The sequence below is a fragment of the Meles meles genome, chromosome 9 (assembly GCF_922984935.1).
Source record: "Meles meles chromosome 9, mMelMel3.1 paternal haplotype, whole genome shotgun sequence".
Taxonomy (NCBI): Eukaryota; Metazoa; Chordata; class Mammalia; order Carnivora; family Mustelidae; genus Meles; species Meles meles.
In genome coordinates this window covers 69,216,251-69,243,496 of record NC_060074.1, presented here as the reverse complement: position 1 = coordinate 69,243,496, position 27,246 = coordinate 69,216,251, and the positions used below count along the sequence as shown (strand labels likewise).

The 27,246-nt window shown below is 44.8% G+C and overlaps 1 protein-coding gene across 3 annotated transcripts in view; it reads right to left on the bottom strand.

Moving 5' to 3' along the window:
• ITGA6 (integrin subunit alpha 6) overlaps positions 1 to 27,246 on the bottom strand; it is a 72,644-nt gene that overhangs the window by 28,396 nt on the left and 17,002 nt on the right. For 2 of the 3 annotated variants that reach the window (XM_046019043.1, XM_046019044.1), the window contains exons 2-6: positions 8,827 to 8,951; positions 7,297 to 7,376; positions 5,519 to 5,774; positions 3,532 to 3,663; positions 277 to 487 (exon numbers count right to left, since the gene is read on the bottom strand). In XM_046019043.1, the coding sequence (XP_045874999.1) occupies positions 277 to 487; positions 3,532 to 3,663; positions 5,519 to 5,774; positions 7,297 to 7,376; positions 8,827 to 8,951 (804 nt within the window). Of the gene's footprint in view, positions 1 to 276; positions 488 to 1,576; positions 1,694 to 3,531; positions 3,664 to 5,518; positions 5,775 to 7,296; positions 7,377 to 8,826; positions 8,952 to 27,246 lie in introns of all 3 variants that reach the window. The other variant, XM_046019045.1, reaches the window with a different exon arrangement.

Here is a 27,246-nt window from a genome sequence, read left to right as displayed (position 1 = left end):
TGTCATTTTTCGAGTTAATGTTTTTCCATATTTTAATTCTCACAGACCCAAAATATGAGTGAAAACGGAAAACTGAAAATGTAAATAACCTGAGGAAGGTAATGAACGTCTGCTGCCAAAATACAAGTGATAAAGACGTGGCAGAAGGGTAAAGATCTGGCAGCAAAAATATTCTCTGAGTCAACGAACCTGAAAGGATGGCTCCTCTCAAGACTGAAAAATGCCCAAGAACCAACGGTTTCTTGGCAGATGTAAAGTAACCGAAGACGCACTTACCCATCCTTGTTAAGGTCCGCCACGGCCACGTCATAACCAAATGAAGAAGCCAGACCTTCCCCGTCAAAGATGTACTCAGGGAGGAGATGAGCAGACTTCGTGTCCCTTTTTAGCAAAACCACAGCTCCACTGTGATTGGCTCTTGGAGCACCAGACACGAAAGTGATCTCGTCTTTAGAAACAATACCTTTTCCTGAGTCTAAAGAAAAGCCTAGAAAAACAAAGTAATAGTTCACGTCATCGTGTACTTCAGGAGGCATCTAACACGGTAACGCCATCACCACCTTTGCCTCTGGCTTCCCACCCCTCTCCTTCCAGGCCTTTTTTAGCAGCTGTCACACTTACAACATGAAAGAGTTTGACCCAAGTACAAAGCAGTAGGCTAGGGTCATGGCTTTCTGTGACATACATGAAGACTTGTTTCATGGAAATTACCTGCGCTACTTAGCGTATGTGTAACCTGAATCATGAAACACTCATGCATCTCCCAAAGCTGTTCGCACTCTACTTTGATACTAGAACTGTAAAAGGAGATCAAGCTAGATCCTAAATTATCATGGGAAAGTACAGACCAACATACCTGAGCGCACATTATAGGGTTCTGCTATAACGTAATGATTAGTAACTTCCACATTCATCAGTCTCCTTGGTAAAACAAATGCTAATATCATTCATCTACCACAGACAGCATTTCAGTATTTTGGACCAACTTAATTCTCAGACACAAACATGCAAACAAGACCATGACCAGTGAGATGGAGTATTTGAGAACCTCGTATAAACAATAGAGGTGAGCACGTTCTCACTGACGATAATCACATACTTGTTCAGAGGGCAGAAAACGTGAGGCGCCCAATTAGAAAGCCTCAGCTGGGGGTTGGGGGGCTCAGATAACAGACCGGGATCTGCCAGCAGGTGCATACCAATGCCTCTGTCAAAACCACTCAAACTGAGCAAATCTTCCTATAGGGAGGGGAGGCACATGCTGGAGAGCATAAGCTCACCCGTCTTATTGTGATTTACAAAAAGCTTCACCACTACTGTTGCAGTTCTCAAACTGTGAAGTGAGTTGGAGAATATGATGAGCTCTGAGTTTAGAACAGGGTGATGTAATCAAATCCAGCTCTGCAAACCACCTGGCTGCAGAGCCTCAGCCTGGCGTGCTTTTCAGCATGCTTCACTCAAAATGAAATAGAAAATAAAAAGATTTATGCTCTGTATGGATCCCTTCCCAAAAAAAAAAAATTCTTTAAATGACCATGACCAAGACAATTTATTTGTCATCTCAGAGGTCACAAACCTAGGTAGCTATTCATCATCACATCGGGGGATGTGCCGGGCTGCTCCCTGGGAGGCTGTGTTTTATAAACAAACTGATCAGGATCTGTATAGGAAACGCTGGTCAGAAACAGCAGGCCTGGACACACGTGTGGAACGGAAAAGATTGAAGAGAAAGCAATTACGCTTCGTAAGAGGCCTGCCAGCTCCCGACGCTCCCGCTGCACGAGGTGGCCACCCCCGCCTCTGGCTGGCCAGCCTCACCAGCTTCCAAAACCACAAGCAGATCACTTGCTTCCTCAAGCCCATTGATTTTTTTGAAACAACAGACACACGGACAGCACCGGTAACAAAAATGTGATAACACGAACTGGACTCTTTCCCCCTCCAGGCAGCCTCTTTTGAGGCAACCCACTCTTAAAAGGGGCTAACGTGTTTAATAAAATACGCCAAAACTTCTCGAATGCTCCAAGAGCAACTGTTTGTAAAAATCCACGGGGATCTATCTTAAAGACCAAAGTGGTGGTTTCTTGACCAGAAAACCCTGACCAGGTTTCTTGACCATTACATTAAATTTTAATTTAAAATTACTTCTCATCAAAAATCATCCCTAAATAACACATTTGATGAGAGGCTGCCTGTTAAGATATATTCCAAGAACATACTTGTGTGTTGATGGTATTTACACTGAGTAATTGAGATTGCAAACGGATGGCGTCTGCGTCCCATTTGTGTCCTGCAAAGCCACTAACCCAGCACTCACATACCCAGCTCATTTCCACGAGCCCTTCTTTCCTTGGCTGAGGGATGAGCAACTGTGTGACCTTGGACTAAGAAATGAATCTCCCTAGGTCACAGTTTTTTCCATCAGCAAAAGGGGGTTAATCATACTGATTTTATAAAATTGTTGGGAAGGTCAAGTACAACTTGTATAGCAATAAATACAGCACATGGTTGGCACTTAACAAGTGGTAAGTTTAACTTTTCTCTGCCCTCTTTGATGCCCTCACACCATATTTTTTATTTGGAAGAAGGAGTGTCTGAAAAGTTGTGCTTTTTTTTTTTTTTTTAACTAACAGTACCATTCATGCATATCTCTATAATTAAAACATTTTTAGAATATGCTTACTAACACATTGTTTAGAATTATTCTTGTGTTTTTACTTTTTACCTTCCATTGTTCCAGTAACATCTCTAGCACAGGGGTACTTTTCAAAAAAAAAAAAAAAAAAAAAAGTAGGTCACTATTTAGGTTTAGGAGACTTTTTTACATTTTTTCCCAAGAAATGTACAGTAATTATTCTTTATGTCAACTCATACCAAGAATTAAAGCTTTTAAAAGCCTTTGTGTAATTACCATAATGCACATGAATAATTTAGGACACCCATTAGTAATGCAAATGAGCCTGAGGAGTTAGGGAACTGGCACTTAGACACAGTCTGGGGGTCCTCCAAGCTGCTCTGGCAATGCTGCTCAGCTGCCACTGGAAAGCCACCATGCCACCCACCAGGGGGCCTGTGACGGGGGGGCCCCAGTCCGGAAGCAGAGCTGACCCCTGGAGAACAACAGTCACCAAGGAAGGACCTGGAGGTCTTGACCTGCCACTTCAGAGTAACTTCATAAATGTAGCTCTTAAGAGTATCTCTAGAAAGAGGCACTGGAGGGAGAGAGGAGGCAGCTCAGCTCACTGCCGACATCCCTGCCTCTCCCCCACACCCCCTGTGCCAACAGCCTGTTTCCAGTTACAGAGGCCACTGCTGGCCCAGGTCAGAAGGGAAGAGTCCCAAGCATCACCCAGGTTACCTCGGGATCACCAAAACTTAAATCCAGTTCCCATCAGCGCAGCCACAGGCCCCTGGTTCCTCCTGGCCTATGCTCAGCCTTGAGGTCCAGGGTCCTGGGAGGACAGGGTCTCACTGAGGCATCTGGAAAGGTGGAAAGGCATCTGGAAAGGGGCCAGCTGCGCTTATTCCTACCTAAGTAACTGTTCGCGGGAACAGGAACTAGACTTTCATCATGGTCAGTCTCTCCACCAACTTCATATGGCCCATCTTCAAAGATGTTCATGTCAAAAAAAGTGTTATTCTTTTGCTCTACGCGAACGATGCCTAAAGAAATGAAATGGCAAAAAAACAACAAAAAACCATGAAGATGGAACAAAATAAAAGAGATGGTTCCTAATACACATGCCTCATGTTCATAAGGACAAGAAGAAGAGTCTGGAGGAAGAAGGGCAGAGGAAATAGAGGGCTTTTGAGGTTATGAAAGTTTAAAGAATCATGTTTGTGTGAATTTTTACAAAGAAGTTTGTTCTAGTAATGAAAAAAAAAAAATGCCCCATGCATTTTTAGGAATCCTCTGTAATGCCACAAAACCGGATGGAAAATGAAATGTTTACTTCGTTAACTAAATCTAGAGAAAGTAACTTTTTAGAAATAATAGGAGTCTGATGTATTTTATATTGTCTGTCATCCTACAATCAATTTACCTACTTTACTAGAGTGTAACGCTGAAATGTTTTGATCCTTTCTCCAAACCACCTGAACCAAGATTTCATCTTTCTAAAATTTTCAAAATTAACAGTTAAAAAGAGAAGATTTCATACAGTAAGCCCACTATGTGACTTTTTAAAAATGGTAACATTTTAAATCAGGGTTTATAAAGCAGGTAAAAGATATTTCCCATAAATACATATACATACATAACTGGTGGGTGCTTTTGTTATTTTAACCATAAATGGCATCTATTCTTGCTATGACAAAACTATTTCTAAATTCTATGTGTTATTTGGATGAGGTCGACATAACCTGACAAATACTGTTATATTGGGAGTGGGGAGGCCAAAGGAAATTCCTCCCAAAGGTTACTATGGCTGATATAAAGGGGAAGATGTTCCTCAAGGATTATTTCTAATAGGAATTCAAACTTGGGAGTTTTTTGAGTGCAAAGGGGAAAATTTTCCTAAGTTTTGGTTTGTTTGTTTTTTTTAAAGATTTTATTTATTTATTTGACAGAGATCACCGGTAGGCAGAGAGGCAGGCAGAGAGAGAGGAGGAAGCAGGCTCCCGCTGAGCAGAGAGCCCGATGTGGGGCTCGATCCCAGGCCCCGGGGATCATGATCTGAGTCGAAAGCAGAGGCTTTAACCCACTGAGCCACCCAGGTGCCCCTCCTAAGTTTTTCTTAACTACAGAAAATGTTATAACACATTTATTTTAATAAATTTCTCAGAAAAATGATGTCTAAATCCCATGCATTTCTCTTCATTATGCGTTAGAGTTAACTGTCCTTTGTAACACTGTGATTTTCTGTGCCAGCCTAATGTCTTGAGAGAAGTTAAACTCAGTCAATCTGAGGGCCCTTCTCCTCACTCCCACCCAGTGTCTCCTTTTACCCACATCACAATCATAATTAAACAATACCATTAAACAACTTTCCCATAAATTATCAAAATTTATCATCTCACAATGCCCTAATTTGTCATCTACCCTTCTAACTTTTCTGCTTTACTAGCAAAACATAGCCTCTTAAGATATAATGAAAAAAAAAGTCTATATTAATATACTGTTACTTATACATGACACCATGCAATTATTTTGTTTTCAGATCACTACTTTAAAATGAAATGTTTCCCAGCATTAAAATTTGAAACACTTTCAGCCTCAAGAAACAGGAAAATACAAAACAGAAAAAACTATGGATGTTAATTATTATATTCTTAGAGAAAAAAGTTAACTACTTGTATTAATGCAAAATACTGAGAGGGGAAACATATCTTCCAATATACATTTCTACCACTGTTTTCGAAATCATATAATTGAGAGATTACAAACCCTACCTTACTTCTGTAATATACAAGTGCCTTGTAACATTTTTGTTTTAACTTCAAATGTACTCAATCATGGTGCGTGTAACAGAAATTATGCAGTCATTCTAATCTCTATTGCTATAAATACATGTCCTACCTTTCCAGTTGTAAGTGCCCGGGGCTCCAAACACAATGTAATGAAAGTCTTTAGTAAAAGTAGCAGCTACTCCTTGCTGGCAAGAACCAAATTTTTCATGGCCTCGCAATCGGCCATCGCAAAAACTCCAGTCTCCTCCATCCATGTCATCCTCAATCCTCAGATTCTGACTCAGGACATAACATCTTCCAAAGATATCTCGGGATTCCTGCTTTGTATTGACATGTTGCCTTTTTTCATATCGGTGAGCACATGTCTGCAAACAGATGGAATAAAGCAGCCCATTCATTTTTACAGACTTTACACTTATTCGTGACCATTTTATCAATTTGTAATAAAGAGAGCTTAATTCTAAATAGGATGCTAAACATGTCCCTCATCCTGGAATGGGATCCAAAACCAGCAACGGTTCTCCAAAGTGGCACGAGGGGACCACAACCTAGCATATCAGAACTAGGACTTCTGTCTTATTCTCGCCTGGAGGATAATGCTCCAGTCCAAATACTGAATGCCAGTCTGTAATCCACAGGCAATGTATTTGTAAACTGACCTGTCATATAAACAATGGGAAATATCATCTCTCATTTTCTTAATGGGCTTTTATTGGCCATATGAACTTCCCCATTAGTCTGTTGGTGAAAATTTGTAATTATGCTCCAGAGGGGAGAAATCATGGACATATTTTCCTAGGACCAGGCAGACATAGCTAAAACAAAGACATTTTCCTTTTACCCACACTATTTTTTCCTTATAATCAGTCCTAACTTGTACTCTAAGCTCAGATTAAGGTTATTTTAAAAGGCAGAGCGAATTACACTGCCAGAAAAAATGAAATACTCTTTATAATTTTACAAGGTATTCAGGGTTACTTTCCATACAACACAGGCTGAATAGACTTTTTGACAGCCAGGTTGATTTCCTGTAATGATGATCTCTTAATTATCAAAACTCAGGATTCAGTAAAATTCTCATTTTTTTTTTTTCCAAAATCCTGTATCAATTTGTTAGAGCAACCAGATTTTAAAAGAGATAGAGACAGAGCATTGTGATCCAGCCTGGAAGGCATTTCCAAGGCCACCTCCCACAGTCCACTGAACAAACCCCTTTCTTCCTTCACTGCTACTTATATTTGAAGATGTTCAGAACAAACGACCAGACTTTTAAATTACCTGCTCTTCCTTTCCATGACCATTCCCATGTTCTTTATAACTCATCTAAAAAAGCCACATAGTTTCTGGGACATAAACCACGTCTAGTTTTCTCCTGCATTCTAAAGACCAGCTGGCATTTTAGGAATATTCAGTGAAGGTATAGTAATAAGTACTTTGAGTCTGAAAGCTCTAAAGAAAAGCAGGTTTTATGACTATTTCAAAGTGTATCAGAAATCACAGAGGGGCGCCTGGGTGGCTCAGTCAGTTACTCATCTGACTCTTAGTTTCAGCTCAGGTCATGATCTCAGGATCACAGGATGGAGCCCCGAGTCAGGCTCCATGCTCAGGGTGGAGTCCGCTTGAGATTCTCTCCCCTTCTCCCTCTGCCCCTCCCTCTGCTTGCTCTCTCTCTCAGATAGATAGATAGATAGATAAATAAAATCATTAGGAAGCACAGAAAAAATAATGCCTGATTTCTTCTTGACATCAATTTCTGCTATAAAGCAGCGAGTTCTCTGGACTGTCCACGGCAGAGCCCCTGCCCGCCTAGCACACTGCTGTCGGCCTGGTGCTGGCACACGACAGGCACTCAGACCTTGTGGAATGGGCACGCTTCTCCACACTTACCACAACTTTGCCCCCTGGACCTTGGCTCTGCACGGTGACCCCCATCCACTGATCTTCCTTGCTTTCTGATGAAGGGTCCGCTGTGGAAAGCAGCGCAGGTTACATACACATAGTTAGGACTTCAAAGTCACTGAAGCAGGCAATGAAGCAAGAACACAAACATTGGAACACAAACACAAGGCAGTTTCTACTCTGCCTAGGTTCCAAGTCTTGCTCCTTAGTAAATTCAGTTACTCAATCCAGAAAAACTATTTCTCCTTTGAAGAAACAGGTAAGTGGTTCCTGGTAAGAACCTTCTTAAAATTCTTTACATAAACTATATAGCTTTTACCTGGTGGCCCTACACTCTTTCTGACAACCAGGATCCTGAGTACAAAAACCTATTTGAAAATTATAAGACTCAGGGGTAGCCTTCCAACACATGCAGCTTGAAGCAGTGACGTGAAAATCCAGTCTCCAAACTCCAACTGTCATCCAAACTAACAAGAGCTGGGCACTTCTCTACATAGTCCTAAATTTGTCATATAGCAGCATGCACTATTCTTTCCTGGAAGAGAGAAGACAAGGCCTCAGATTCACTTTACTTCTTTCTGTCAATGCCAAGAAGGAAAGCAATTTACTTAGTTTTTACCTCTCCCCTGCAAAAAAGAGAGAAACTACAAACAACATCATATATGTGTTTATTTCAGTTTCAATCTATATCTAAAGTTTTGCCTTCCTCAGTGAGAAGACAGGCACCATTTTTTAAAATCTTGAAACATTACAAAAATGTGAAAACTAAACAACTTTAAGTAGAGCGAAGCCAAAATACCATAATGTTAAAGAGTGATTATGTCTAGATTACCCATGGTTTTGGAGTTTTTCTTTATATAGGTTGATGTCTTTTGCAACCTTCTCACAATTAACATATATCATTTTCTAATCAGTAAAGAAAAAAACCAAACGTTATTTCTAAAAGATGAAAAAGAGAAGAACATAAACATGAATCTGCAAATCTACTTAGACCAAGTATGTCAAATCCAGCTCACTTGGAGCTTCTCAGTACGCTAACTGCTCAGCTCAGCATAGATCCCTCACAAGACAAGCCTCTGTTGGAGCCAGAGGGCAAAATTAGCCATGATGGTCAGCTCTCACTTTAGAAAGCTCTGATATTTAAAACAGTCTTTCTCCCAAATATTTTAACAGCAAGCGAGAACTTTTAGGCAGCCAAGTGCAAGCTATATACAATTTTTTTTGCTGCTCTGAATTTAGTTTTTCAATAGCCTCCTGTAGAACCTCAGCACAACACTAGGTGGCGACATCCATACACCATATCGTTTTAGAACGCAAGCTTAGGAAGGGCTGCAAGTCCCTATGCACCCCAGCGTCATTTAAAAAGTAGATGTTTTCAGGGCAAACAAGAAACAGTCAAGACATGTATTTAAGAGAGGCTCTCTCTCCAAGAACAAAGGCTTGGGCTCCCCCTCCCTCCTCACGGAAAAGGCAAGTGGGGTCTGGCCAAGTGGACAGATTGAGGACAGAAGGACACACCATCGTTATCGAATTCAATCCGTGTACAAGGTCCCGGGGAGGTGATGTCACAGCTGTACAAGCCTCCTGTTCTGTTGGCCCTCTGCAGTGGAAGGGCTGCAGCCCGAGGGGCCCCCACCAGCAGCCTGTTGGCAAAGCAGAGAATTTGGAGAGTTGAGTTTAACAAACACAATTAACATTTCAGTTAGAACCGTGATATGGAGATGTCAGCATTATTCGTGGTCAAGAGTTCCCAGATGCCCCGCTGGCTTAGGTGCTGGGGACAATAAAGGTGGGGTCCTGTGGCTGGTCCCTGCAACACACACACAGACACACACACACACACACACACAGCTAGGCAAGTCAAGCCCAGAAAGGGGTTGTTGAAACAACGTGAAAAGTGTGCCATTTCTCATGGTATCAGCACCTCTCAGAGTAGGATTCTGGTGTTTTAAAAGATACATTTTATAGAACATGACCCCTAAACCTAATTCAAGGACATACACTGGAGGGGGAAAATGGCCCCATTAAACTTAACAAGCAATGATATGTCAACATCTAACACTATGCCTTCCTGAGGCACTTTTCAAAGGTAATTTTGGCTAGACGCTGAATCTTCGGTTCACATACTGTCTAATTAATTAAACAAGGAGGCCATTAGGCCCATGTGGCTTAATGACATGGCAGTTATCTAAGCCTGTAAATGCCTCAAGGTTATAAAATCAAACCCAAGGGACAACCAATCACACGCAGCCAACCAGGCTTTAAGCTACAGCTGATTAATTTTTCTTTGCTTTTCTACTTTCTCTGTAGGAGACTTCCCCTGGTGCCTGTTGGCAGAGCACTCCTAACCACTTCCAATCCGCCGCTGCCAGATTCCTATTGATTTTTGCTCCAACTCGTAAAGTTTTTTTTTAATATGCCTTAGTTTATCTTTTAATAATACTGTTTAGAACCTAAACTTGCCCAAGATGCAACTGGTCTGAGTCTCCTTCCCTCTGCCCGGCTCTCGTGCTTTCTTTCTCTGCCTTTCTGGAGCAGCCCTTACTCTGGGAACTCCTGCCCCAAACGGGTTCAGCCACCATCATCCCATCAGTCTGGCGCAGACATGGCAGGGAGGGTCTGGGCGGCATGACCAGTGTACTAGGTATCCTACTATGCCTTCTTCCCTCCCTCCCCAGTGATGCTAGCTCCGTTAAGAGGAGGCCCTAATCCCAACCCATAAACCTTAAAAAATCTCAGTTTCACAGCCAGGAGGGATCTTCAGAAACCCACTGTTTCTGCAGGGCTCCTTTTGATAATGCTGTCTACACACATCTGTGGGTCTGGCTGGCTCGCAGGACAGCTAGGAACAGTAACAAAGGGAAGGAGCACACCTGAGGGGACAGAGAAATGAGGCTGGAGCTGGGGGAACGAGCTAGACACACACATATGAACAAACAACTCCTCAAACAGAAAACAAGCCACTCCCAGCCTTTAAAAAACCCACAGATCTCAGATGCAAAAACAAAAAACCCTACACACACCAAAAAAAACCCCTACAAACAAAACAGTCCCTCCCATCTGTTTTTCTGATCCCAATAAAGGATTTAACAACAACAAAAATTTAAACCGATACAATGCAGCAGGTGCAACAGAAGGAAATGCACTCAAAAAAACAGGGAGGGGGCAAGAGTTTGTCCAGGGAGGGCCAGCGAAGCACAGTGCTGTAGATTGAGGGCTGGCTCACGTGGGAACACATGTCCCTAGCACCATCCCTCCTCCCACATCTCTACATGGCAGGCACAGCCCACTTCCACCCCACACTCTGTCCCACATCCGAAGGCATGAATAGCACGCACCAACACAGAGAATTGGAGTGGAGACTTAGGACCAAGGCAGGGTCCCTGGGGCCTGAAAGTTTTCTTGGCAGAAGGTAGGGGCAAGGTAAAGGGCCACAGGCGTCTCCACAGGACCACCACACACAACAATGTTGTCCCAGATCCCAGGAGCTCCCACAAATAGCTGAGAGTTGAACTGGCCTCAGCCATAAGTGAACGAGCTCAATTACCTGGCTGATCTGGGGGAGGAACCCTGACCCAGGGGCTGGGTGGGATTAGCCAAGTGCTGGGCTCAATAGCACTGAGTCACAGGATGTGAGCCTGGGAAACAGCAGAGAGCATACAGCTCTCTAATTTTACAGATAAGAAAACAGAGGACTTTGCAAGGAGGGTAATTACTCTCCCCTAAGATCACTGCTAGATGTATATATAGATAGATACATACATACATACATACATACACATGCACACACACATATATATGTGTAGGGACAAAAAATTACTTTGGAACACTATTTTTCCCATTCCTGTCAAATGCTTCCTAGGCTAAAGGCATTTATAACCTAGGGGAAAGGGCAAACCTACACAATGAAACACAGAAACAAGAACTGCTCTGTTAAAGGACAGATGGAGGCAAAATATGGAAAGGCTGCCGGCAGGCACAGTGAAAGCGTTTCTGGAATCGGGCGGGGTAAAGAATGGCGAGAGGTTATCTGCAGAGGCAACCAGCTCCAGCAGGAAGGCTGTAAAGAGCAGCCCCGGAGTTCCAAGGTCATTACAGAGTCTTCTCTGACCACTTCCTCTCCTTAGCCACACCCGAGGAGCCTGGCACCTAAGGAGCCTGGCAGGCTACCTAAGGCAGGTGCTGGGCTTGCTACTTCCTGTTCACCGTACTCACTCATTCAGGCATTCATTCCATGAACCTTCAAGAGCCTTCTAGAATGAGCAAGGGTTGCCCCCTCCCCGCCAAACTCTGGCCCTGAGGGACCGGACCCGTAGGCAGGTATGAAACCCGAGAGCGGCTGAGGCGGTGGGCCTTGGTCGGGAGGAGGGCACTCAAACCTGCCTGCGAGGAAGGGGGTCCCTTCCTGGGGCAGGAGGCAGCAAGGGAGGGACCTGCAGTGTGCAGAGGCTGACAGGGCAAGAGCCAGAGGACATGGCGGGGTGGGAATCGGTGATGCTACATGACGGGCTGGGGGATGAGCCAGCCTGCTCTGCGGAGCCTGGGGTTCTGGGCTTAAGGGCCAGAGATGTGCACCTGCAGACCCCTCAGAGCCCAGGGGCTGCCGGCACTGCTGTGCCCTACAGGGGAGGGGCGTGGACGGCTTTCCTGTTGTTTCAAAAGCTGCGGAGCTTGTTCTATTTCTACGGACAGTCGGTCCTCCTTCGGAGCAGGCCCGCAGCTCCTCACCCCACCCCCACCCCACCCTACCCTACCCCCCACCCCACCCCTACCCCCAGCCCCTTTCTCCCAACTGCCTGCCCACTGCCTAGTTCTCCCTCCTTGGTACCTCCGCCCTCCATGCCCTCCACGTGTTCTGCTCAGCCGGGGGGTGGCTAAGGCAAGCCTTTAGCAGGCAAGTGAGAAAAAGGAGGCATCTCATTCCACTTGGCCAGCTGGTTACAGAGGCTGTGGCAGCACAATTTCACATGTGCTAAAAATACCAAGTTCTTTTTTTTTCTTTTTATGTTTAACAAAATTTATTATGGTGCTATTTAGAATAAAAACGCCAAGCTCTTGTAGGAGTCCACACGTTTTACTTAGGGCAGCTACTGCAGAGGAAAGCCAACCACACAGAAGACTGGAAAGGGCAAGGTTTGAGGGGGTGGGGAGGGGCAGAAAACACAGAAGAAAAGAGAACTCAGCAAATAAGAGAAATGTGCCTCTGGAGAATAACACGGGGCTGCCCCTGCTCTGGCTGCATCTGGTTCCCTGGGACCACACTTCATAGGACAATCAGGAAAACAATGACCGGTGGGGCTTGGGGGGGGGCAGGTGCAAGTAAGTTGGATAAAATCAGAATCATAGAAAACATGAGGAAACACCTTGAGGGAAGAACACAGTAACTAACCCCAACCAAACTCAAGTGGCAAGTGTCCTAATTCTCAAGGTAAAAGCGGTCTTCTCTGGGTCAGGAAATAAGCAAACTCTTAATGGAGCTTGAACCCTGACTGAATCAGGAGGTCATAGCCCATTCGCGGAGGTTATGCTTAGCAGGAACAAATGATCAAAAAGAGCTGTGTCCAGTCAAACAATGGCACCGTCCCTGATGTAGCCCATCCAAGTCCTATAGGATGCGCACTGGACTAAGCCATTCAAACACCGCTGGCTCCTGAGTTAGCGGACTGTGTACAGCTCCCAAAGGGTTAGTCAGCATGCAGAGGAACACAAAGGCCACACCAGAATCTAGTTTCTGTTCAAATCCCAGCTTTCTTCACTTTGACCCCAATGCCCCTTGATGCTGGCTCCGTGTAAGCAGCACACACTCTCTGGGCACTGCCAGGATACCCACAACAACGCCCGGGACTTGGCAGCAGCTGCTAGGCTACTCAGTTCATTTCCTCCTAAGAAGCAGCGACAGCAGCTGCTGTCATTACTGACCTACCCAGTATGTATGGAGGAATTCAAAACCACAGTGACAACTCACATTCAAAGTGACGGGGACCAGGGGATAGAAGTTACGGCCTTCGAAGGGAAATGGCGGAAATTAATAGAATGGGGTCTGGGAAGCCTAGTCCCCTCTCAGGTCAAAAGAAAAACTGTCAAGGAAGGGTGAGGATCTAAGTTTGAACTGGGATTGTTTTAGATACCAAAAGGAACAGGAAGAATTACTTCCGAGAGTGCTTTCCACGGGGCTAGTGAACAATCACCTCCACGATTTTGAAGCTTTAATGATATAAAAACCCGGCCTGGGATTCCAACATATTGAAAGGCCACATTTAAAATACAAAACTCCGGGCGCCTGGCTGGCTCAGTAGGAATAATGTGCAACTCTTGATCTTGGGGTCATGAGTTCAGGCCCAGGTTGGGTGTAGAGATTACTTAAGTAAAACTTAAAAAAAAAAATCTAAAACCTGCAAAACCACATCATCTTTAAAGACAAAAAATCTGAAAAGCAAAATGCAATACAAAAGGCTAATGATGACACAAGCTTGACATAAAACTGAGGGTAGGATATAAATTCAGGTCTTTGTGGAGTCTAGATGAGAATTTCCAGCACAAGTATTCGGGACCCGCTCTCATGCTATTAACCACAGGGTTATTTCAGACTTCAAGAGAGCCACACTCCTATTTCATATCTTCAAGTTCTCTCCCAAATAGAGCTGGTATACTTTTGTGTAACTACTTCAAACCAAAAGATCTGAACACTGGACCACTTTTAAAACTCTCAGGACAAGAGCAGCTTTGCTTCATTGTTTTTGGCAGTAATTCGTTTCCTCAAGGATTAAAGATTCTGCCTTCTGGCTACGCAACTTTGTCCCAGGAAATATGAACCATTGCTTCGTTAGAACAAGGACACTATTATTGGTGAATATAAAGCGCAGCCTTCTTAGTTTGTCCAAATTAAGTAATAAAAAATTGAAAGATGGCATTACCATCTGTGTCATCTCTGCCTTTAATCCAAGTTCAAACTCCATTTTTAATTTTTGTGGAATATTACAAATCAATGACAAGAAACCAAAAAGTAAGAAAGGACTTAGGATGGAAAGCAGCAAATTCCAAACTCATCCCAAGCCCCATTATCTAGGAAAATCTCTTTAAAAAAAAAAAATCTGGATTTACTTCTCCATATCTCCATTACTTCTGCTTCTACTTTTATTTCTTGATTTGTCAGCTTTGGACGGTAACTGTGGACCCCACAACATGAAGAGGGAAGAACTTACACTACTTGCTACTTCATTTTCCTTCCCATGTTTAGTAACCATATTCTCTTAGTTCTTCTATTTGTTGCCCCTAAAGTTTTACACAATGTATTTAACCTTCTATTTTCCTTCACCAACTTTCCACACCATCTCTCCCTTCCCTGAACGGTGAGATGCAGCCATCAGTACCCTGACCCTTTCTCCCTCGCTTTCCCCCCAACTCCTACCACCGATTAGCTAAACTTTTACACTATTATCAGACTAGCCTACCACTTACATGCTGTCTTGTGTAATCACAAGACACCTGCTCTTTTACATAACCAGGTAAAAATTCAGTGTTCAATCAGACCACATTGAACTTACGTGCTTCCTCTCTGGGACCAGTATCAGAGCCCTTGGCCTCAAAGGAAACTGCTCCCAGCATCAAGGTCAAACAGACGTTTCTTCCATTCATTCTATCAATTGCTTGCTGTACTTCCCATTTGAACCATGACTTTGGCTTGTCTTGGCATTTCTCATTGCCTTTTTCCTTACACTGTTTGCCTCAGTCATTTCTAAGCTCCCTTGCATACCTTGTATTAAATCAGGATTGCTTCTTTGCTCGGGTTTCCTCCTCAGAGGCCTCAGACCTTCTACAACTGCACAAACTGTTCTAGGACTGCCTTGCTGGGCTGATCTGCTTCAGAAAACAGGTTTCCCTCTTATTCTAATTACTTTCTTAAAAATCATCCTAGAAGGGGTGCCTGGGTGGCTCAGTGGGTTAAAGCCTCTGCCTTCGGCTCAGGTCATGATCCCAGGGTCCTGGAATCAAGCCCCACATTGGGCTCTCTGCTCCGCAGAGAGCCTGCTTCCTCCTCTCTCTCTGCCTGCCTCTCTGCCTAGTTGTGATTTCTCTCTGTCAAATAAATAAAAATATTAAAAAAAACAATCATCCTAGGGAACAGTACACGACAGGTAAACTTAGTCCCTCCAGATACAAAAATGGCACTGTAGGACTCTGGGTTGAAAAACATTTTCTTCAGAACTTAGATGCTATAGCCTTTATTCTAGTATCCAGCGGCACCAACGAAAATCCTAATGGAAGTCCAATTTTCATTTCTTTGAACCTTCAGTCTCTTCACTTACCCTAGGCATTCTGCATGGCACAACCACGTACCTGCACGTGAGCCTTTATCCACTTACTGTGTGCTGACTTCATGCTCTTTCGACCGACTGACTCACAGCACATCAATCACTTCACGCGTCCCATTTTCTGTGCTCTTTCTGGAACCCCTTAACTGCTCAGGTATTGGGTCTCCTGGCCTCCTTCCCTCTCTGTGGTTCTGAGGTTTTCCCAACTTGATTTTCTAATATTTCTACTGAAATAGTTAAATTTCAGCAGTTCCATCTCCAAAAGCTCTTTCTTGGCTCCGGTCGTGCCTTTTACTTAATAGCACACTCTATTCTTAATTTGTGGATCAACGTGTTCTTAATATTCTGAGCACTGCACTTCACCTGTAAGGTCTCCCCCCAACCCCAACCCAGTTCTTGTTCTGTTCCTGGATTAGCTGTTTCTTCCAGTGTTTCTCTTGGCTTACTTCAGCCATTCCCTTTTATGCTGTTAGCTCTCACCACATGCCTCATAGTCCTTGGTTCTCCTGTGTTGGTGTTGTCTAAAAAATGTCCGTTTTTGGCTTGGTGTAACCCTGAGTAGGAATTCTGAAGGGAGCCCCAGGTGGGGTCAGGATTCACTTTACGCTAAGTGGGTAGGAAGCTGCCATCAGACTGCAAACCACTTGTAAAGCAAATGCTAGAGGAGGAAGCCTTAAATTTGTGAATGCCAGCATTCACACTAGAAAAACCCTGGTTTTTAGGTGGTTTTTTTTTAATAACCATAACCGCCTTGTCTTTAAGAATCTATTCTGTATTTTTGAGCTGTAATCAATTTAAGCTCTGTAAAACCTGCCAACCTTCCCATCCCCTACCCCCAACCCAACCAAAAAAGTGCTCTGGTTTCGTTTCTGGCCAGGGTGTGAATGCCAGCAGCCTATACTCTGTACAGACATGGGGGCTGATGGTGCTATCTGGCATCTGCGGTCCTGCACATGGAGCTCCCCTTCCAGATCTAGACCTCAGTCCCAAGTCCCTGCCTTACCTGATCATTCCCAGGGTGGTCACAGGGCAAACCCACCCCCCTTTGCCCTAGTCCTGGCATGACCTGCTCCAGACTGTAGCTCCTCCCCCTTGTTACAGTCGTAAACCAGACTATCTGCCTCCTGTCTCGTAGTAACCTAATCTCACCCTTTATGGAGCCTTGAGGAGGCTGGAGGGAAACCTGCACAGCGAGTCCACCATCTGCAACCTTAAGTCAAACCCCAGTCATTTGAAGGCATCCAATGTTCACCTCAGCCCTGTTTCCTTGCAGTCTGAAGAGGTCTTTCTCCCAGCTGTTCCCATAACACCGCTTAATCTTTACCACCACCCCTCATCTACTATGGATGCCTACAAATACGATTCCTCATTTGGAAAAAAAAAAAAAAAAATTCAAAACGGATTTTTTTTGGCCAATTTGTATTACAAGCTTTTATAAATATAGATGAAATAGCCAACTGACATCTGATCCTCTGTACAAACATTTAAAGAACATATTAAACATTTAAAAGTAGCTTTACTTGTATTCCATGAGGTGATTTTATTCAAACTCCATATATTTCTTTGATAATCACTTTCTGAAAACCATGTCTAACCCAGTTTTCAGGAGCATTCCCAGGACATTTTAAAGTTTATAACCACAACCAAGACTTGCAATTATGAAGTCAAATCCTGAGGAATTATTACTAAATGGGAGGTAAATTTCTTTGCCTCCTTTTTAAAAGCAATTTATTTTATTTAAAATATTTTAAAACCAATTTAACCTCTATCCGCATCCACAATCATAACTGACGCAGGTCCTATTAGGCTAATGTGTTTATAACAAAAAGAACTTTCTTGTTCAAAATAAAGTAATCAAGAGGGCAACTCTCACAGGAGAACAACTTCTTAAGGGCTCATATATGTAATATATATATATATTTTATTTTTATATGAGCCTTTTTAAGGGCTCATATATAATAAGGTGAAATGATTTGGAGGTGAAAAAATGGATCTTGCATTATAGTCCAGGCTGTACAGAAAACTCTTCAAGGCCCCCTGGACTGTGGACAGGCATCTCAGGAAAGGCCCCTGGGTCACACCTTCTCCCCTGGTAAGCCTAGTCCCCTCAAAATAGAGGCCATGTTGTATGGAGTCATTTTTGCTCACCAGACTATCCATAGAGCGGTTAAAGTTTTCAGCTCTTAGCTCGGCTGACCACGCACCCAGGCCTTCCCAGAATAGTCCTCGCTCACACCTGTTGTTCTGGACTCCCTCTCCCTCACACAAATAATCCAGTTTGGTAGACAAATTATACAGTCACCCCAGCCTCAGATATAAAGCTAGCAATGGAACTTGACTGATGCAACAGCTTGAGTTTTAAAACCCTGCGCTTGAAATTCCAGCTATATGGCTGGATCTGGGGATGGTTTCACAAGCACTAGTGAGTTATTTTGGCCTGGGAGGCCCTACAACCCATCTCCCCATGTCCGGACTACCTGAGGTCACCTTTTCTGGTCACCAAAGCTCTCCTGGCCTTAGGAGAGGCCCTCTCCAGGGCCAACGATGTGGACCCTCCAGGTGTCCACTGAAAGATACTTCTCCCTACAGCCAGAAGCAGGACAGTACTTCTGCTCTCCAAGGGCCAGTGGTCCACAGGGGATGTCCGTACGTACCCCTGCACCACCCCTGGTCACCATCCGCACCCCAGATAGCCTGCCCAGATTGCTGAGGAGTCTTGTCCTTAAAGATCCTCCTCCCCTCTCTTCCCCACCTGGTAAAGAGAAGCAAGGAGGCATTAAAGCTTGCCTGAGCTTTTATCTAAACCCGGCAACTCTGCCTGCATCAGGCTTTCATGGGGAGAAAGGACCTGCTTCTCTCTCCTTTACAACTAGAAAAATCAATCATCAGACTAATACTTCCTGTTAGCCTTTCCAGCCAAAATGTGTGTGTGTGTGTATTTATAATATACTTGTGTGTGTGTGTGTGTGGCTATATACACATATAAGTTATGAAACCTTAAATGTTTTCCTTATTTTGGTGGCCGGTCATTTGGAGATTTCAAAAATACATCTGAGAACTCTGCACTCAAAAAAGTTTATATCCAGTGGTGGTGAGCTAGAAATCTCTACTCTCATCAGCCCTCTGTGGAGCTCAGGGCTGTGCGGCACATGGACTAAAGCTCTCGGAGGGCACAGATCTTTCTGTCTTGAACCCACAGACTCATCCCAAGCTCCTAGAGCAGGCTCTGGCTCACAACAGTGCATAATCAATATATACTAAGGAACCATCACAGCCAGCTGCTTCAAGACGGGATATGTAGTTGCTGGTAGGAATGCAAATTGGCACAGCCACTTTGGAAAATGGTATGGAGGTTCTTCAAAAAATTAAAAGTAGAGCTACCCTATGACCTGGTAATTGCACTACTGGGTATTTACCCCAAATATGCAGATGTAGTGAAAAGAAGGGCCATATGCACCCCAATGTTCATAGCAGCAATGGCCACAGTAGCCAAACTGTGGAAGGAGCCAAGATGCCCTTCAACAGACAAATGGATAAAGAAGATATGGTCCATATATACAATGGAATATTACTCAGCCATCAGAAAGGATGAATACCCAAATTTTGCATCAGCATGGGTGGGACTGGAGGAGATTATGTGAATGAAATAAGTCAAGCAGAGAGAGTCAATTCTCATATGGTTTCACTTATTTGCAGAACATATGGAATAGCATGAAGGACATTAGGAGAAGGAAGGAAAAAATGAAGGGGGGGAATCAGAGGGGGAGACGAACCGTGAGAGACCATGAACTCCGGGAATCAAACTGAGGGTTTTAGAGGGGAGGGGGTGGGGGGATGGGTAAGCCTGGTGATGAGTATTAAGGAGGGCATAGATTGCATGGAGCACTGGCTGTCATATGTTAAGAAAGAATCACGGAACACTGCATCAAAAACTAATGACATACTGTATGGTGACTAACATAACACAATAAAAAAATAACAATTCAAAAAAAAAAAAAAAAAAAAGGATGTGTCGGAGCCACTCTCCACTGTTCTGTGAATGCCGAACACATCATCAGAGGTCGTTACTACCAAGCGACTTGGTGGCAATAGCCATCTCTGCAAGGAGACCCTGATCTGGGCAGGTGTACTGGTTCTCTGTGGCTGCTGTAACATGTCAACACAGACTTGGTGGCTTAAAACAACACAAACTTAGCATCTTACAGTTCCATAGCTCAGAAGTAAAAATCAAAGTGTCGGCAGTTACTCTCTGAAGGTTCTACGGGAGACTCGGTCTCACCCTAGCCAGCTTCCAAGGCTGCCAGCATTCCTTGACTCCTGGCCCCTTCCTCCTTCTGCAAGGCTAGCAGTGATGCGGCTCCCCTCCTTCTTCCACATTAGCAGGCTCCCTCTGATTACACTGGCCCGCATGGGTAATCCAGGATAATCTCCTTAACCTTAAAGTCATCTGATGAAGAAACCTAACTTGCAACTTTAAGTCCCCCATGCCACTTAGCCTGATAATTTACAGGTTTGGGGGGTTAGGACACAGACTTCCTCATAGGCACTAGGCTTTCTACCATGGCAAGAAATCTAAACAGTCTCCTTCCTTATTCATAGTAAATCGTACATAGTAAATCAGCCACTGGGAACTTAAATTTTGATGATAACCTAAAATATTTTTGCTGAGGCTAGGTATTTCTGAAGAGCACAGCCTGAGTTAAACTTTTCCCTCACTTTGGACCCTTTAGCTAGACCAGGCTTCTTTCAAACCCTCGGCCACATGCTCTCTCTCCTGGCTCAGGACTTTCATACACATTCCTCTCTCCCTGGAAACCCCTTACTCAACTTGAGGTCTCCGTTTAAAAACCCTCCTATACCTTCCAGGCTAGGTCAGGTGTCCGTTCGCGTTTACCTTACTTTCATAGCAATAGCCATGGTCAGTCCTAGAGGACTTGCCTATTGTCTGTCCATCTCCCCTGTCACGGGGTCGGCTGCCCAGTGGCCGAGGCCACATCTGTTCTGCTTACTGCTGCTTCCCCTCCCACCCAGCTCCATGCTCGCTGCTTCAGGGGCACTCGGCCAGTATGTTTAATAAATGAGCCACGTCCATACAGTAGCTTGCACAACTCACTCTTAACAATATCAATCCAGCAGATTTAAAATCTGAGGAACCTTGAACCTTCAACCATTTCTAGAGGGAGCCTTCTAAAAGCAGCGGTCAATGGGGAGCACTGCCCACTGCTGGCTGTCCTCATCCCGCAAGCCAGACACTCCTCTGAGGGCTCTAGATTGTTTTTAAAGAAATGAGAGGAAGAGAGAGTGCACAGGAGCGGGGGGAGGGGCAGAGGGAGAGGGAGAGGGAGAAGCAGCCTCCCTGCTGCACGGGGAGCCCACAGCCCCACTGAGCCACCCAGGTGCCCCTGCACTGGGAGTTTTTAAATGTAAAAGTGAGACTGTACTGATGGATATTGTCTTACAGTTTTGTCTATAAGTCTGAGAAAAATGACATGGAAATGCTGGCTGCCAATTTGCTAGCACAACCCCTCAGTCATCTGTTCATTCCTTCACTCGTTCAGCAAATACTTCCCAAGACCCTCACTAAACGAGTGCTCTGGCCCACGCCGTAGCTGACCCACTTCCCCAACTCAACTAGACCTATTAAGAGTTGTCAGCGGCCCTAATTCCAGCGATTCCTACTGACGAATATATTTGTGGAGAAAACCAGTCTTTCAAAAAGAAACAGCAACACCTTAAGCTAAGATCAGTTTGCCTCAAATGCCCATACCACATTTGGAAAGGCTGGAAGGTATCAAAAGGTACCTTTAGGTAACATAAATGCCCTCAACTAAAAGGACAAACACCAAAATGAGCCCATTTGACAAGTGTTGAGAGAAAGCTTTAAAATTTCTTGTCCATGGAAGCTTGAACTTGGTTTCTGGTTTGAAACACGCAGAATTCACAGCCCCAGTGTTTCTGAAGGTCTTTAACGCAACCCATTTTGGATTCTCCACATGGCTGCTTACAGATGAGAAAATACAGGAAAATCACTTCTTCCCATACAATAGTCTCCCTTATACGTGGTTTCTCTTTCTGTAGCGTCGGTTAGCCGTGGTCAGTCGTGGTCCGCAAGCAGGCTATCCTCCTTCCAACCCTAGTCGGAAGGTCAGGAGGAGGCTAACGCAGAGTCACTAGTGTCCCAGTGCTGACCTCACTCACCTCACTTCACCTCATCACGCAGCCGAACATGGCTCACAAACGTGAGGTAACAAACACCTCACAACATCACACAAAGGACGAGCAGAGTACGCTATTTTAAGAGAGACCACATTCACCACTTTTATTATGCTATATTGTTATAACTGTTTAATTTTACCATTGCTATGAGTCTCCTACTGTGCCTAACTTATAAATGAAGCTTTTTCACAGGTAAGCAGAATAGGGAATAGGAACAGGAATAGGAAAGCACATTGTATATATAGGGTTCGGTACTATCGCAGGCTCAGGCAGCCAAGATCCCAAGAGGTCTTGGGAATGGATCCCCCTCAGATAAGGCAGCACTGCGGTGTATGAGGTCACCACTGGAGCTGGTCCTGTGACACTGCAGCCTCGTCACCTCCCCCTCCACACCCACCCAGGCTCCAAGCAGACCAACCCTCCCCCTCCGAATGCACCCTTCCCACCAAGCTCTTCGCCAACATTCCCACGCTCTGCAGAAGCTCTGCCGGTGCTGTCCATTCCCCGCAGCACGTCTGCCCTGTCGCCAGCTCTTCCCGACATTTTCATTCCACTGGAGTGTCACCCCCTGTGTGAGGCCCAGCCCCTCCTGCCCCCTCCAGTGCTGGCTGCCACACACACGGGAACTGAGCCCTGGTACCCTTGGGCAGAGCCACTGCCCTTCGACCCCCACCAGCCCTGGTTTCCTGGAGGAGCTCAAGGAGCCCAGCTTGATCTCATTTGATTTCCTAATTTTAGGAAACAAGAATGAAGGTTCACGGAGGACCTGCCCAGGTCCCAATGTTAATGATGCAGCTTGCATTTAAGACCTAAACAGTTAAAACAATTAACCACCCGGAGAGAGGAACTAGAAGGTCCTAGAAAGCTGGTCAAGGAAACAGACTACCTAATCAAATTCTAAATCACATTTTTTTAAAGATTTTTTTTTTTTTTTTTTTGAGAGAGAGAACATGCACAGGTTGGGGCGTAGGGGGATGGGGAGAAAGAGAATCCTCAAGCAGACTCCCCACTGAGTGCACAGCCAGATGCGGGGCTCAGTCTCACAAACCATGAGATCACGACCTGAGCCAAAACCAAGAGTCAGACATCCAACCGACTGAGCCACTCAGGTGCCCCTAAACCACATTTCTTTATATCATTCCAGAGGAATCCCCAGAAGTCAAACTCCTTCACAATCTTACCAGTGAGATTAAGCACCAGGGGCCCCTCTTCACTGTGAGAGCTTTAAATGATCATTCTAGAAGGGTACCATGCAGACAGAGCCCCTTTTAACCTCTTCTCCCCCTGGTTTAACACAAAGTGTCTATTCCCTGTATATCCTTCACAGTTGGGAACTAGGTTCACTATGACCGTTACTGTCTTGCCCCACAAGAGCTTTGAACTGTGGGCTCACTTCCCTTATTTATTAGGAGGAGAGGGATATGAGAGTCTCTGTGACTTGCCATGTCTAGTTCAATTTTGACCCTTGAATCCTGTCCAAGTAGGAACTAGACTGGCCCGGCTTAAGAAAGGGCAGCAAAGTCTGTGCCAGCCCGTGGATTCTTATGCCCCATTCACTGGCTGCTCCTTCTCCATAAGATCTCAGACGCTCCCCTAGTCTCTCACTGTAGTCTTATCGTCGTGCTGGATATTTCTTCCATTAACAGAGGACTCTCAAAACAGCTTTCAGCTCACATGTTTCCCCTAAGCTTCACACTCTAATACCAAATTGCCTGCCAGGCATCTCACATTCAGTATGTTCAAAAACACAAGCCCAGAGGGTATGTGCTATGGTGAGTGCTGTGAAGTGTGTAAACCTGACGATTCACAGACCTGTACCCCTGGGGATAAAAATACATTATATGTTTATATTAAAAAAAAAAAAAACAAAAAACAAAAAACAAAAACAAGCCCACTCCCCTCCATGCTCCCCAGAAGCCTTCCCTCTCTCACTTAGTAAACATATACTCTCTACCCTGGTGCTCAGGCCAGGCGCCTAGGATCCCTCTCCATGGCTTGTTTTCTCCTCCCATCCCATATCCAGGGTACCCGTGCCTCCTCCTGGCTCTGCCTCACATCTCACTCTGACCCATGTGTCTGCTATGCACCCCACTGTCTGGTCACAGCTGGACCAGGGTAGTATCGTTTCAACTGGTCTACCCCTTTCCGCTCTTTTCCACTCCACCCCATCTCCCCCCAGAGCAACCACTGTTCTACCTTGTGAGGCCCCTCACACCAGTCCTCTGCTTACCACCCCCACCAATCAGCCCCCACGGCCACTGGCACAAAATTCAAATTGTGCTGTGCTCCACAGGACACTATGGGAAGAGCCCTTCATCTGTCCCCACTCACTCCCCCAACACTGGCCTGATTTTTGTCCTTCAACCACACCAAGCTGGCTTCCATCTCAGGGTCTCTGCAATTGCTTCCTCAGGCTCAGAACATTCTTGCCCGGCTCTTTTGCATCCATCGTGGCTCAACACCCATCACCACCTCAGAGAAGCCCTACCTTGATCATCCCAGATGCAGCTCTCCCTCGGTTCCCCCCACATCTGCCCTGGTTCATCATATCCATTGTCCTTATCAGCACTGAGATTTGCATATCCCGTTTTTTTGTGTGTCAATTCTCCATCTCTCCTCCAGAACGCTGCCGGTCCAGGGGAGCAGGGGCTCTCCCTTGCTCCCTGAACACAACAGCTGAGGCAGTACCCAACATAGCATTGGACATGCTCACGATGGCAAACCACCCCATCCCGCCCCAGGTAGATACTGCTCTCGCATTCCCATGCTCTTCTGAGTAGGGGAGGCAGCAGCCCTGAGGAGGGGGGAGACTGCTTGCGTGGATAGGAGGCTGTAATTATTAAGTTATTCACATAGACCTTTATTCAAATGTTTCAGTCATAGGCAGGCAGGCGTCTGCTTCTCAGAGACAAAGAAAGCGGGGCTCAGACACAGAGCGATAGCACCCTCCCTCCATGCCACACCCCGCCTGCCACACCTGGGGGCCACGCCCAGCCATTCAGCAGGAGTTGCCCCCACCTCCCGAGCACACAAAGGCCCCGGAGCCTTCCCTCAAGAGTTTCTTGCCAGCCTACCCCGCTCCCCCAGAGCTCTCCTCACCAAGAATTTCCAAACTCAGCTCCAGGCTTTACACATGAAGCAGCCTTCAAGCCTCTGAACTCATGTTTCACCCTCCCCTCAGCAAGCTTCCCCAGATGAGGATTTCTCCCCACCCTGCTTTAATCAGGCTATAAACTCCTCAAGGGCAGGCATTTGGTCCTGTGTGTGTGTGTGTGATGGCAAGAGCTGCCAAGGAAAACCAAAACCCTATTTAACTGTACTAACTGGCTGATCCAGTCCGGCAAGTACAAGTTAAAATTCACGGTGGAACAAATCTGTTCACCTCCTTGCCTCGGGTTTTCACGTTTCCACAGAAAGGTGATTGAAAGGCTGCCGCTCCCTTCTGAATTGCAGTCTCACTTTCAAAAGACTAGATTTCTAATGACCTTCCAAGAAATCACATAAACACATATCCGACCCGCAAATTAGAGCAAACAAGCTATTACTGAGAATGCACTGGCAGCTATCATGTCTTATTATAGAAGAGGCACTCTGAGTTCATGAAGAAGCAGATACCATTATCACCACCTAGTTTACAGATGTGGATGCAGGTTCAGAGAGGACAAGTAACTCGTCTGGTGTCACACAGCTGCCAAGTGATGAAACAGAAGTTGGGCCCCATACTCTCTGATCACTCTGTGCTCTAAACCACCCCACCCCAAATCTCCTTTCTGCTTCATCGCATAACATCACTAAAGCACTTTCATTTATCTACCTTTACACTTTACAAGAGCATGGCCAGTTATAATTAAGGTCTGTAAAGTACTTTGAGCTCCATGGCACCGAGGCCTAAAGAGTATCTGCCTCCCTTATGTGGCCCACAAAACCAGTCATCTCGTCCTGGCCATCCAAACATTTTATGAGTCTCTCTCCCTGTCTCCTTGAAGAAACATGCTGGAAATAAATCCTGTTTTCAGTGACTGTGAAAGTCCTATGACATTTGAGCCGGAAGGTTCTGGTTCTTACCTGACTGGGGACATTTTACCATAGGTGTGTCTCTGACCAAAAACAAGGGAGCCCATGCAATAAAGAAACGCTCAAAGTGTTTTTATTATCCACAACATTCATCTTGTCTTCCAGCTCAGAAACATCCACATTATCAGGGTGGGGGAAAAGTGAAGTCAGGGCACCAATTTCAACCACTTAAATGGAATACCAACAATAGAGGTCAGATCGGCGAAAGGGAGGAGGAGGAGGGGTGGAGAAGGAATTCTGGTTCCATCCCGGCACCAATTTTTGGAGTGAGTTGGGTTCAACACTGGCTTCCAATCTCCCAACAATATGGATTTAAATAACCTACAGGAAACATACAATTAGCGTCCAACAAGGTAAAATTGCCATAGACTGTATTTAAAATGTCCAACAATTCCACTTCAGCAAAAATTTAGAAAGTATAGGTATAACCAGTTCAATTAAAAAATAAAGTCATTAGATGAAAGTGCTTTTCAGCTGATCCAGCCACTCATTACCAGTAAGTCCTCAAAGAATTAGATGAAAAATGTTGTTATCCACTGCAGTAAGGCAAGGGAAAATAAAAGGTCTCCAAGCAAAACAGTTCTTTCAGTTTTACAAAGCAGCTGCTTGACCTTGTCAAATGCGCCATTTGAACACTTCCTGTGTTTCTGAATTATCAGATACCTGACTTTCCAGCTGCCAAACAGAATCGCATTTGTCCTTCAAGAGACTTGACCTTTCAAGGAACCAAGTCTAAGGAGCTGTATGAGCTGGACCGGAAGCCCAGCCTCCCATCTTTGATTTCCCACGCCGCTCGGCACATAGTAGGTAGGTGGTTAGATGAATAAAGTTTATTTGATAATTAACGTATATTTAAAATTTTCAATTTGAGTATATTATTACTAAGCAAGTTTTTATATGCCAAGTGTGCTGAGCATCAACAGTTTAAGTGCTAATTCTTAAAAAAAAATCTTTCTTAAAAGCCGTTATCAAGTAGTTCATTTGCAAAGTAAAAAGTGACTTTTCAATTTCCATCTTCTTCAGTAACATATTTTTAATTAAAAACCAAGAAAATAAAAGGTATATTTAAAACACACACACACACACACACACACACACACACACACACACACACCTGGTAAGTCACCATATCCATTTTACTATTCCAACAGCTTAGGAAATCCAAATTTTTCAATGTTTAGAAAAGGAAATTAGTCCCACGTAGTTTATTTTCTATAGGAGATAACTGAAATAACAGGTCTAGTAGCTGTGCCAGACACTGTGAGCTGTGGCCCAGGGCTGGTTCTCCCTTTTCTCCACAGTCAATGGAATGCCTAGGCACAAGGCCCCCCTCCCT